A 13,254-nucleotide genomic window follows, 5' to 3' on the forward strand; every position below is an offset into this window, starting at 1 on the left:
ACTTAATACCTACAAAGTTACGTCTTTGAAACCACCATTGTTGCATTGTTGCACGAAAAAAATCAATCAACATAAGTATTGGCACCTTACGTGCGTGTCTAGATAATGCATTTATAGACTCCGCACTGTTGGACGACATAAGATTGTATCGGTTCCCTTTAAAATGTGCCCTTGACCAACTTTCTGGATTTATACTTTTTAAGTACTCCCATACTGGTTCTTTTGTCTTTTTCATAACATCCATGGCAGCGTCAAAAGCATCAACAGTGTAAGCCCTACAAGCCTCCCAAAAAACTCCTTTAACTGTGTTACTCTTCCCGAATCTAGATACTATGTTGAAATACAAATGGACACCACAGATTCCATGATGAGCGTGAGGAAAAATGTTGGCAACGGATGTTGCTATAGATGGAGACCTATCAGATATAATTGTAAGCTCCTGCATATTTCCTATGCAATCACGTAGTTTTTGAAAAAATCATGTCCAAGAATCGGTACACTCATTTTTGCATATACCATACGCAACCGGTAATATTTGGTTTTGTCCGTCCTTAGTAACTGCAAGTAACATGGTACCTTTGAACTCTCCCTTTAGATGAGCTCCATCTACTACTAGGGTCGGTTTACAAAATTTGACAAAAGCGCGTACCTACAATACATTGTATATCTATTCAAATACAACAAAAAAAATTAATAAATTAATAAAATATTATAATACTAACGGAGCAACCGAGTGCGACATACAAAAACTCAAAGCAATCATCACCATCTGTTTTAATATGTGTGACAGCACCCGGATTATGTTTGGCCAAGTTGTGGAAATAAGCTGGAAGTTTGGTAAAAGAATCCTCTTTCGTACCCCTTAACGACAACAATGCATATTGCTTCGCACGACATGCCTGATGGTATGAGATATTGATATTCAATTGAGCATTCATATCATTAACAATATCTTTTCCCCGATAAACTCTACTATAATCTTCAGCCAAAACATCAGCAAGATATTCACCCAAAACATATTTGTTTGCTTGTCGATGATTAGGTTGCAAAATTGTTGAGGAACAAGTATGTACATCAACAAATTTATTCACTTGGAAAAGTCCATCATAATTTTTAATTGCTTTTGCTCTTAGTAACCAAGAACAATTTTTCGAAACACACATAGCCTCATACCTTGATTTGGTGGATCTACTTGTCCTCGTCTGAAAACCTTCTCGAAGACATTTTTTACCAATACACCGCTTTAAAAGTTCTTTGTTCTTAAATATACTCTCACATTCAATCTTTTAAAGATTCTTGTCTACCATCTGTGTTAGGATATCTTCATTAATATCAACTGGGCATGCTGGTACAGGGGGCATACCGTACAAAAGGTTATCGGGAAACTTAGCTTTAACTTCATCACCCAAGTCATCTCTATCTGAATTGGTTTGTAGGTCGGTTATATCTAAACGTACATCAGCAACATCAACATAATCCCCGTAAACATGCTTTTTTCATTTTTTTGACTCTGATTTTTTTGTTTTTACTTTTATCTACCACACGCCTATTTATAACTTGAACTTCTTTTTCGGCGACATCATCACAACGACCACCCACATCATTAAGATATGTACCAATATCATCATCACCAACATACTTGTAATTCTCAGGATCCACATAGTTAATAGGTGAATAACTAACATTAACATTTTCAGCAACACTGTGAAACTGAGGTACACTAGGAGTATTGAAAGTACCTATCGGATCGTTGCTCCCTTTATAACTGCATAAATTACCAACCGGCTAATTTCCACTGTGACCACCCTCATTAACCTCATCTACTTCATCAACCACCACAAACACTTTCACAGCCCTTCCTCCACTACATTTGATTACATTTATCAACATTCTAACATCCATCTCTTCAACTATAGCTATATAATAATTTAATTCAGGATGATGGAAACGAAGACTAATTATATATTTGTCTAACAAACCAATTTTGCTTCTCACCAAAGATACAAAATCACTATAAGTAATATACTCAGAAAATATTAAAGCAAATTCAGAAATACCTCCCTGTGGACATACGTATTCCAGATTTGTTCCAATAATTTGTCATCTCCCACCGGTTACAAGACAAACCAAATATTCAATTATTTTTTAGAGAGAATTTTAAAGAAATTTCCTGAACAAATAACAACTAAACTGATAATTTTCTACAAAACTTTTTATATAGTAACATTATTTCGTAGTCAGACCAATTGATTTCGTAGTCAAACCAATTGATGTCATAGTCAAACTAGAAAAAAAAATTAAAAACCAAGTAATTTCGCAGATGGACACAATCCATCTGCGATTTTAAGCTTCATTTGCCTTATATATAGAGAAAAAAAAATCCACCTGCGAATGTACAAGCTGCTAAAGCACACTTGTGCTTTAGCCACTTGTACATTCGCAGATGGAATGTGCAAATCGCAGATGGGGCAATTCCATCTGCGAAATTGAGGGCTATTTTTGCAATTTCGATTTTTTTGGCTATTTTTGTAATGTAATTAGTATAAATGGCTATTTTTGTCATTTTCTCTTGGTTATATTGGTCCGATTAATAAATACAAATAATTATAAAGTAACTAACATAATGATTATGTCATTAGCTAACTAAATAAATAATTAAATATTCAAATTATAAACGAATTGATCTAGTGATTAATCTCAATGATCATGAAAATCAATTGAAGCATAACATGGATATCTAATACTCTCTTACACATTTAAGTTCACAATTATATCACCTAACCCTATGATTGGTTCATCTCTAGTCCTAACATTTATCGACATAAACTAATTAAGATGCAAGTTAATATAATTATATTGGTCCTCTAGACTATATAAAAAAATCATTTTTAGGTAATAAAAATTAAAACTTCAATACATAAGATAAAACAATCAATTAAACATAATAAATAATCAAATTTTATAAATCTAACCAACAAATCAAAAATAGTATTTATGGTTCATATACATATAAGGAGAAGTAAAAGGGTGTTAGCTCATTATTATAACTATAAAACATAAAATAATCAAAGAATATTGTTCAACATGATGTCTAAAACAAACCTGATGATTAAACGATGTTTCGAAGCTTCGGTATTCAAAACGATACTCCAATAATGTTCTTTAGCCTTGAAATCTACTTAAAAAGGGTTATGGATGAATATCTTCTCGTAGTTGTGAATTGGATTCTCTAATATATTGATTTGGATGGAAAATTCTCGTATATAGAGATTCAGATGTTTAGTGTTGTGGTAATAATATGTCATGTCACGTGTTTCAAAGTTTCCACATTTATCTAGAACTCATTAGCTTGATTGTTGCGCAAACATGAATGTGTCGTGTCGCTCTTTCCCATATTTTCGCAAGTTTTGCTCCTCATCTATATCAGCTCTATTCTTATCCCAGTCCACTCCTCTTGTTAATCAGCTATAAATTTATCTATATTTATCCGATTTCAAGCATAATAGTATCATTTATATCTCTAATCTTTAATAATTATTAAAAGAGAACCCTTTTATTCACAAATGAAACAATCAGAGTCTTTGATTGCATTTCATCAATAGATTTACCACCCTTTGATCATTTGTTGACATCATACATCGTTTCTTTTCGTCGATGCTTAAACGCTCCCATAACCTCTCCAAAGTTTCCAAACTTGGACCTCTACAATATGTTTAGTAAACATACACCATATTTTACCCTGATTTTCCTCCTCATTTAGTTTTCTTTCTTTCTGATTACGGTCGCACATTCTCTTTCAACAAACCCCACGAAGATCCTTCTATGTCTTTTATTTATGTCTAAACCCTATAATTACATATCCTTTCTTGATTTGCCTCCTTCATCATGTTTTTATCGAAAGAATGAACAATTGCTCCTGATGTTACATTAACATATTTGCAAAACTCTAGCAATAGTTTTTCATTAGGTTTTGTTGGAAAATGATTTGGAAATGTAACTTTTAGAGAAAAAAAAACTAATTAATACCCGGTCCGTTTTGAATTTGGGTAGATCGGGTTTTGGGTTTGAAAATTCGGGTAACCCGATATTTAAATAAGTCGGGTATTGGGTAAGCTTAAAAAAATTCGGGTATACCCGATTTAGCAAAAAATAATAATAATTAAAACACTTGTTATAATAACTATTAAAGTTGTATCATTATTTTACATAATTATTGTTCCTTATAGGTTAACCAAATGTTATATGGCTTCGTTATTTGAACGGTATATAATAAGTACAAAAGAAATTGTTGAAAATGCAATGAAGTTTTGAACAAAATGTTATAACAAATATAATGAAAGTGAAAAAGATGTTAGATTCCCCTTCATTTTCTTTGTGCACTACAAATCTGTTTCTTTTTTGTCATTTCTTCTTTATGAATTGAAATATAGATATATAGTTGATCCATACAACTTAGATAACATGCTAAAGTTTTTTTATTTATAACTTTTATGTACTACCTTTTGCATTAAATCATGTAATATGTTTGGTTAATCCAAATTGGATCTGATCCTATACTCAATAAACTGTTTTTTTTTACAAAATTTGAAATGGAATGCAAAAATCACATAACATATTATAATGTCTTTCGTATATATACTTGGAATTTCTATAGGGGTCTACAGTGGAAACCTTGTACTCTTCGGATCCATTCTATGGGATAACTTCACTTATTACACAGAAAAGTACACACGAAAGGCAGATACAACTGAAGTAACGTCTGCTAGATATTGGACACTAGACATTCACAATTTGCACAACATCGATGCTATCTCTATCGATGATGACAAACACACATTTGTGCCCCACATCCTAAAAAGATACACTTTTACCAACGAATGGGAAGAGGTGCTCAAAAAATCCAAAAAGAAAGCAACACTAGATGGTATGAATGAGATACAAATAAGTTCTAAAAACACTTTTCAATCATACAAAAATCAATAATCAGATTAACCGATAGTTGCAAGAAGGCATAGGAACACACGATTGTTGAGCACAAATAAGAATTGAAGTAACAATGCAAACTCAACACCGTATTATTGCAAGTTTGGGGTAAAGTATTTAACAAGGCAACAAGAAATGTTACCATCAATGAAAAGAACAGACTTTTGTATACAATACTTTATCAACAAAAAATGTTACCATTAATGATTTAACAAAATATAGAAAAAAACAACCCTTAAGACTTTCTGAAATCATCCCAAAATGAAAACAAATTTGATATCAAGTATCGAGAGGTTTGATCTTGTTTGCAGAATCAATTATGGTTGTGTTCATCTCGGGGTTTTTGACATTTAATAATTTCTTGAGTTTACTATAAGCCTCGGGTGAAGAATCAAAATCCGTGGGACCCGAACCCTCCGAGTTGAGAGCAAATATCACTTCATTCACATCCTCTTCAAGTTGAAGGGAGAAAAGTTTTCCAAACACCTGAAATCAGATCGAGAGATATTTAAAAAATAATAATAACAAAAAATGTATCCCAAATTTGTAAAATGACCATTTTGGGTTCCTTTGTTCTTACCACTTTCATTCTTGACACTACCATTTCCTTGACAGCTGGCGATCGGGATACAAGGTTAATAACAAAAAGACCTTCCTTGGATAATGAATTTTTAACAGTTGAGAGAAAAGACTCTTCAATAAAGTCTGCAGCAGGACACGTCATCCCAGAGCTACACAAAAAAAAAAGTTGGAATTTATAAAATTACAAAAAGTGAATAAAATCCGAGACTTTTTGATAAAAAAATATGGATGTTGGTGGGACAAAAATTGTATTTTTTTTTTGTTGTATTTAAAAGAGTTGATCTCAAAAAAGAGCTTATATTTTGTGTTTTTTTCCGGATTAAACTTCAAATTTATTTTTTTGCATTAAAAAGACTTTGTATTTTATTCTTTTTTCCGATATCGGCCCTTTTAGTCATTTTTTTCCAAAAAAAATTGTAAAATATGAGGGTTTTTTCAAGAAAAACTAAAAAAGTTAAGGGTTTATTTGGGAGCATTTAGAAGGTTGAGGGTTTTTTTCGGAAAAAAGAAATACAAAGTTAAGGGCTTTTTTGGAAAAATGAAATATACAAGGTCTATTTCAGGCAAAAAATAAATTTGAGGTTTAATCCGGAAAAAACACAAAATATAAGCTCTTTTTTTAGAATAACCCTTATTTAAAAAGGTGAACAAGATGGGACACAGACTGGCTCTTGGTTTCTTGTTTGTGTAAAAGACGAAAATGCCCTTGTGATGTTATAAATGGTTAAAAGAGGTAAACCTTGAGTCTGGGGAGTCGACATCTACTATGAGTATGTCGAGTTTGTTGATGATGCCTTCATTTTCTGTTTTAGTGGTGGCAGCGGCAACATCTTCAACGAATTTTATCCCGTCGGTGATGTGTACCTGACATGTAAAATGACTATTTTACCCTTTTTGTTTGGAATTAGTGTTGGATGAAAAATGAATGTTCTGGATGTAACTCCTAATTATCAATTTATGAAATGATGAAATAAAGAATATTTCGCACTAACAATACTAATATCGGATACAAAAATTATGAATACTTGATTACATGAATACAGAAAGTATTTAGGGTTATTTCCAAAAAAGACCCTATATTTTGACTTTTTTTTCTTTTGAGACCTAAAACTTTTTTTTTCTTTTTCAACTCCATTGATGAAATATAAAGGAATAGGTTAAAATTGGGTTTTTAAATATTTGAGATAAATATTATGTACCTCTATACATGAATGATTATAAATTTATAAACGATGGAATACTTAAATGAAAAGTAGTTTAGAAATCGAGGGCAAATTGGTCAATTACCTTAAGGTGTTCATCTTCTGTGAAACCAAAATAATCCTTAGCAAGTCCCACAACTACTGGATCCAACTCAACTGCCTGAACAAGTAATCACAGGTAAGCAAGCAAGTGAAGATTATAAGCAGTTTTTTATTGCAAAAAAAAATTTCAAATCCTTTTTTTTTTTAATAATAAATTTGGCATTTATTAAAAAAATTACCTCAACTTTTAAAAATGGAATGCATCCATGGAGAAACATAGGAAGTAGCCCAGCACCAAGACCAATTACAACTGCCCTAACCTGGAAAAGTATTTATTTATTTATTTTTTTTACTCAATTTCCAAATTTAAAAATAATAATAAAATAAAAAAGATTGTAAAATTTCTCACTGTTGTTCCAGATGATGCCATTTTTTCAAGGTATGAAGAGATGAGCATAAATCCAGATATAATTCCAGAATGATAAGAACTTGCTAAATATCCATGATCAACATTTTGATAATTGCTTGAATCTATTATTACATCAAAAAAAAAAAGTAAATCATTTAATTAAAGGAATTGATATAAAAAGAATGGACACAAACCATTTCTTTTTTGGGTTCCTTTTTTCTTTGATTTTGAAGATGAGCTGGATTTTTTATTTCCTTTTTCATTTACATTTTTTTCAAATGTTTCATCAATTAGAGAAAGTAATGCTTCAGATTGTATCAAGCCTTCTGATCTTTCAAAAGTTAGCCTACGAAATACAAGGTCTTTGGAGAGAGAAAGTTGACCGAGTTGACCATCAACTTTTTCATATATGACATCATCAACAGTTATTTGACCAGTCAATGGTGATGTCACCTATAAAACAAAACCAATAATCATTCACGAATTATAAAAAGATATCATTTTTTACCCAATAATAATATAATTTTGTAGCAACAAAATGAGATCAAAAACCTGGTGAACAATTTTTCTCTCTTTGATCCCATCACTTGCTGCCATAAATCTGTACAAATGTTTGAATATGGAAAAATATTATTAATTTATTATGAGTATCATTAAAAAAAATAGTTCAATGCGTAAAATTAATGAAATGGTGAAAATACATTGTGTTTTACTGTAATTAAACCTTTTACAAAATAGTTGGTTTTTTAAAGGTCAAAAAGCATAATAGTTTAATAATTACTGAAAATACTTAGGTGGCTAAATAGATAAAATGGTAAAACTACTTTTTTTTTTGTTTTGTATTTTGACCTTTTTAATATTAGATTGTCTTTTTTAATCATTAAAAGGTTGTGCTTTTTTTTAAATATTAAAAGAACATACGGAATTTGAGCTCCATCATCAATCTTGTAAGGTGCTAATTGTCTAACAAGAGGAGAAAGATCCTTCTGAAAAAAAGAAAAACATAATCCAATTTAGTTTGTAAATAATCGACACATGTGACATTTATGCCCCTAAGATTAATAATAAAACAAAAAATTCCACCTGTATATCCTCACTACTAATACCCATATGGCTGGCATCCAGGAAAACCTAATATGAATGATGAATAAATATAATGGTTAAAAATTTAAAATTTATATGCTAAAAAAAAGTTATTAAAGATTTATTTATATATATATGAAAGTAGGTTACCATTATGAGACGAGCTGACTTTGAACTCTCAACAACCATCCATTGTCCTTCTTCTGAAGAGAAGAGCCATTCATGAGCCCGAGTCTGAAATCTATAATTTAGTTACACAATTTATAAAAATGAAAACTAAAATAAAATACACCAACATTACATACTTTTTATAAAAGTTTTAACCCTTTCAATGAAAATCTTATTTCATTTGTCATTCTATTACATCCGACCAAGCACACATGCCTTAAATATGTGTTTTCATAGAAATATACAAAATGTAAGAAAGGTAAATGACAAAACTGACCTTGGGTACAAGAAAAACCCCACAATGATATAAGAACTCCTCAGAATTTTGTTGAGCATCAAGAAGTACACTTTTATAACAGAAACGGGATTGACCAGGTTCACCCAAAGTCAACTGTACCCTTTGACCAGGATTAAGCTCTGATAAATCCCCTTTGACTCCAATTTTTAGGTCTTCAAGTGAATACACTAAATCATTACCACTTGAGCATTTTGTTCGGATATTATTCTCAGTTTCAAGTGCTTCCAAAACTCCTTTAGCCTAAAAATAATGTCAAGAATGTAACAAAATTACTCATATGCCCCCGTAGAAATAGAAGGATAAAGGTGAGACTTGAGAGATACATGTACCTGATCACCGCTATCAAGGGCATTGTGGTCAAAAGACGTTGATATTGTCTGTAATGTTGTGGGACTTGTTTTCTCAGCTACTACCATAAAGGTTTTCAATTTTGACTTTTTAGATTGTTTTTGAGGGAGTATATGAATGCTGATTTTCCATCCGTATCTGAATTTAGGAAAAAACATGCCTGAAGAGAGATAGGGAAAAGAATGAATCTTTAAAATATCAACAAAGTGATAATAACATCTGATTGGTTGAATGGAATCGAATGAATCAATACCTAATACATGTGATTCTCCAAGGGTTAGACAGATAAACTTTCCCCCTTCTTTCAGAACTCTCTTAACCTGGTAATACAAAACCCTGGTGTTCATTATAAGTGAAGTAAAACAGTGGTTGAAAATTATACTCAAAATTGACTACAAAATACCTCTGATACATATTGATTCCCTAGCACAGGGCCAAGCTCAGGCTCCATTAAAGCATCTAATCCACCCTTATCAAGAACAGCATCAAACGACTTATCTGCAAACTGGAAAGCAACAACAATCAGTTGATAACAATGAAATCAAGTGAAAATTGTGAAAGAAATTGAAAAGTACCTGCATACTAGTCATATCCATGACCCTCCATCGCATACAAGGGCGAGAACGCACGTTTCTCTTCAACATATCCCCAATCACAACTTTAGAGAAATCAATATTGGTTATACACTGAAATCCGGCGTCGTATAACTGTTCAGAAAGCCTAGAGTTGCCGCAACCAGGTACAAGAACTTGAACATCCGATTTCGATGTTTCGCCATTGATTTCCTGTAGTGAGGAAAACTGCAGCTGTGTAAGAAGGAGGTCACGGAGCTGAGGCCACTCGGCGTACCATTCAAAAGGGTCATCTTTGCCTTTGATGCTGAAAAATTTATCCCAATTTTCTTTGCTGGTGAAGTCTTCGAGGGTGCTCAGAAGGTCTGCTTCTGCTTGTTGAGCTTTCTTCTGCTTCCCCATGTCTCTCGACTGTGAGTGTAGTATGTGTGCTCTGGTTCTTTGAAACCTGGTTTCAAGGTCTCTGAAGGGTTTTAGTCTTTGGGCTTATTGTTCGACCCGTTTGTCTTTTCTTGTTTGGGCCGGGTACGGTCCAATTAAAATAACATAATTTGTTAAACGTAATTGAAACGAAACACGCATAAGTCCAAAGACTAAATGTATGTGAATTAAAACAACAATTTTAAAACTAATAATCTCCCCGTAAAGTTGCAATTAGGGGTGAGCATGGTGCGGTTTAGTGCAGTTTTCAGATCAAATCGAACCGCAAACCGCATGGTGCGGTTTTTGCATTCTTAAAACCGTTGGGTGCGGTTTTGCAATGGTTCGGTTTTTCGGTTTTTAAATACGGTTTCGGTTTTTAAACCGTGTTAAGAATTTGGTGCAGTTTTTTTTATGTTTTTTGGTGGGGTTTTTTAAAACTGTAAGAACTAAAAACCGTGTGCATATAAGCTTGTATTGTGTTGTTTTTTTTAATACATTCATTTTCAGCTCAAAACAAAATTCCATAATCAAAAATTGTAAGTCGCTTAAAATAAAACTTGTGACCACTCTCACAAACTAAATAATAATTGAAGGTTGGTTGATTTTGACTTAATTTGTTACAAGCTTTTTACATGTAATCGATTAGTACGTTTGACTAACAATAGAACATTTCTTTTGCACCCCATATAGTCTTATACAAACACAAAATAAATATATAATAAATATATTATCGTTTATAACTATTTTAAATAACATGTATATAATATACATTGATTGATTTATTACTATACACGTTTGCGGTGCGGTTCGGTTTTGGTGGACCGGTTTTTAGGATAGAAACCGCACTGCACCGTTGACCTTCGGTTTTTGCAAAAATTAAATCCGCACCATTGGTTTTTGCATCGGTTGCGGTTTATTGCGGTTTTGTCGGTTTTTCTTTAGTCGGTTCGGTTTTTGCTCACCCCTAGTTGCAATTAACATTACATAATTTGTTAGGAATCAATTTGTTCAGCCTAATCTCCCCATAAAGTTGCAAACACTTGTCATCCCCTAAATGTATATGAATTAAAACAACATTTTTAAAACTAATAATAACAAAAGTCATAAAAGAAACATACTCTAAATCTTCCAATTTCAATGTAATTTTTTTATCTAGATTCTGGGTTGCAGTTCCAATAGATAGCATTGAAAAACATTACCGATGACATCTATAATATACACGATACAAAATGTTAGTATATAATTAGTGTTAGGATGGTCAAATTATATAAAAATATTATAAGATGTAAAATGTGAAATTAAGGTAATGAACTTACCAAAAGAAAACGGGGAAGGGATCGTCTTATCGATAAGATCTTAGAAGTTTGCAAAAGCGAAAGAATTATTGGGCACATTAAAATCAATGCACTTGGTTACTCTAGTGGTATATTGAAAAAACAATTTGTTTTGAGTGTTCACGAACTTCATAACACCATCAACATATAAACCAAGTGTTGGCCTATCAATATAAACATCGGCATATTCTTCAAGTGCTTTTCCCAATATCACATTATTTCTCCACAGTTCATTCAATTTTATTGCCCTTCAAAAAACAAATAAATAAATAATTAATAAATGATTAACATAATAGTGTATAATTGATTATATGATAATATGAAATCATTAAATAGTTTAAAAGCAATTCAGTGTAAATACCTCTTCATCTATTAAAATCATTCTGATGCGGTTTCAACCAAGTTGTTTGTTTCCAAAGTATCATATTTTGGAAATCAATTATGAATGAATTTGAAATTGGTGCGTGATTTTCTACATTAACCAAATTTGTAGCCGACTGTTTTGAAGGCAATTACTCTAATTGATTTTAATATTGATTTTGCATAAATAATTTAATGAGTTGATAAAATCTGCTGGAACAAATAACAAAAATACATGTGGAAAATACATTAAATAAAAAATGCTTAGAAAATACCGTGTGAGCAATGCAAAGAGAAAAGGACATGTGACAATAAATTTGTTATTTATTAGGGAGGATTAAGTGTTGTTTATTGAACTTTACAAAATGTTATTTGTAATAATATTGCAACGAAACGATGTATTTGCTTTTGTAAAGATTCAATGCTAATTGTCGTTGAGAAATATTAATTCCTATGAAGGTCACAAGGTTGGATTGTAGAATTGTTGAGGTGCTTGGTGTGCTATTTTGAGAGTGGTTATTGCTATTTTATTTAATTCATAAAAGTTGTTATTGTTATAATATAACATTTTTAGATAACGTTTAACATAGAAATTAATATAAACCATAGATATATAAATAATATATTTTGTTGACAATATGTATTTAGGGGGTGTTTGGCTTAGCTTTTCAAACCCAAAAGTCCTTTTTGGAAAAGTTACAAAAAATTAGGATTTTCTGACTTTTCTAAAAAGTTCATTTTCCTTATGTAAAAATTTCAAAAATAGCTTCTAAAACTAGTTTGTCAAACATCTTTTGCTTTTTACATTCAAAAGTTCTTTTTGCCAAACTTCTTTTGCTTTTTTTTCTTTTCCAAAAAGAACTTTTGAATGTAAAAAGCTAAGCCAAACACCTCCTTAAGAAGCATAAAAGGAAATTTATATGTAAAAAAACTTATTGAAAAAAACAAGTTTGACGCATAATAATAAAAAAAAGATGCCGCTGCCAGGATTGCCAGGATTAGAACCTGGGAACCTCACGGAGGAAACTTTTATCCAATTGTTTTCCTACAGCGGCTTATGTTGTTAATCATGCTCCATCCTTATATATATATATATATATATATATATATATATATATATATATATATATATATATATAGAGAGAGAGAGAGAGAGAGAGAGATTAAAACCTTGTTCCCTTAGGAACAGTGAAAGGTTCCTACTGGTTCAAATTTTGGGTTTTTTTTTTTAATAAATTTTTTCCGACCACCTTTAACTCTTGCAGAAAATGATTCAAAAATAGTTTTTGAAATGGTCAGATACGTTACTCCTTAAAGACTCAGAAATAGTTTTGCTTTAGTTCTTAATAAGCAATTTTTTTAAACAGGAAATTGATTAAAGGATTACATTTACATTCAGGAGTCCAACTTTTCCTTACTAATTAAATTACCTTTGATATTAAAACTTCCA

General features: G+C 31.5%; 1 protein-coding gene across 1 annotated transcript; it reads right to left on the bottom strand.

Moving 5' to 3' along the window:
* Positions 1 to 5,051: 5,051 nt before the first annotated feature.
* On the bottom strand, positions 5,052 to 10,137 carry LOC145086647 (S-adenosyl-L-methionine-dependent methyltransferases superfamily protein). Its single transcript, XM_079024467.1, has 16 exons — positions 9,691 to 10,137; positions 9,519 to 9,620; positions 9,369 to 9,435; positions 9,097 to 9,275; positions 8,747 to 9,007; positions 8,452 to 8,535; positions 8,302 to 8,349; positions 8,140 to 8,204; positions 7,771 to 7,819; positions 7,413 to 7,671; positions 7,219 to 7,340; positions 7,049 to 7,129; positions 6,853 to 6,927; positions 6,305 to 6,429; positions 5,564 to 5,714; positions 5,052 to 5,469 (listed from the first exon to the last, which is right to left on the bottom strand). Exons 1-16 carry the CDS (start codon positions 10,087 to 10,089, stop codon positions 5,263 to 5,265), a joined length of 2,274 nt encoding a protein of 757 aa, XP_078880593.1. The 5' UTR covers positions 10,090 to 10,137; the 3' UTR covers positions 5,052 to 5,262.
* Between the last annotated feature and the right edge of the window lie 3,117 nt (positions 10,138 to 13,254).

This window comes from Lactuca serriola, chromosome 2 (assembly GCF_051521515.1).
Source record: "Lactuca serriola cultivar US96UC23 chromosome 2, Lser_US96UC23_V15, whole genome shotgun sequence".
NCBI lineage: Eukaryota > Viridiplantae > Streptophyta > Magnoliopsida > Asterales > Asteraceae > Lactuca > Lactuca serriola.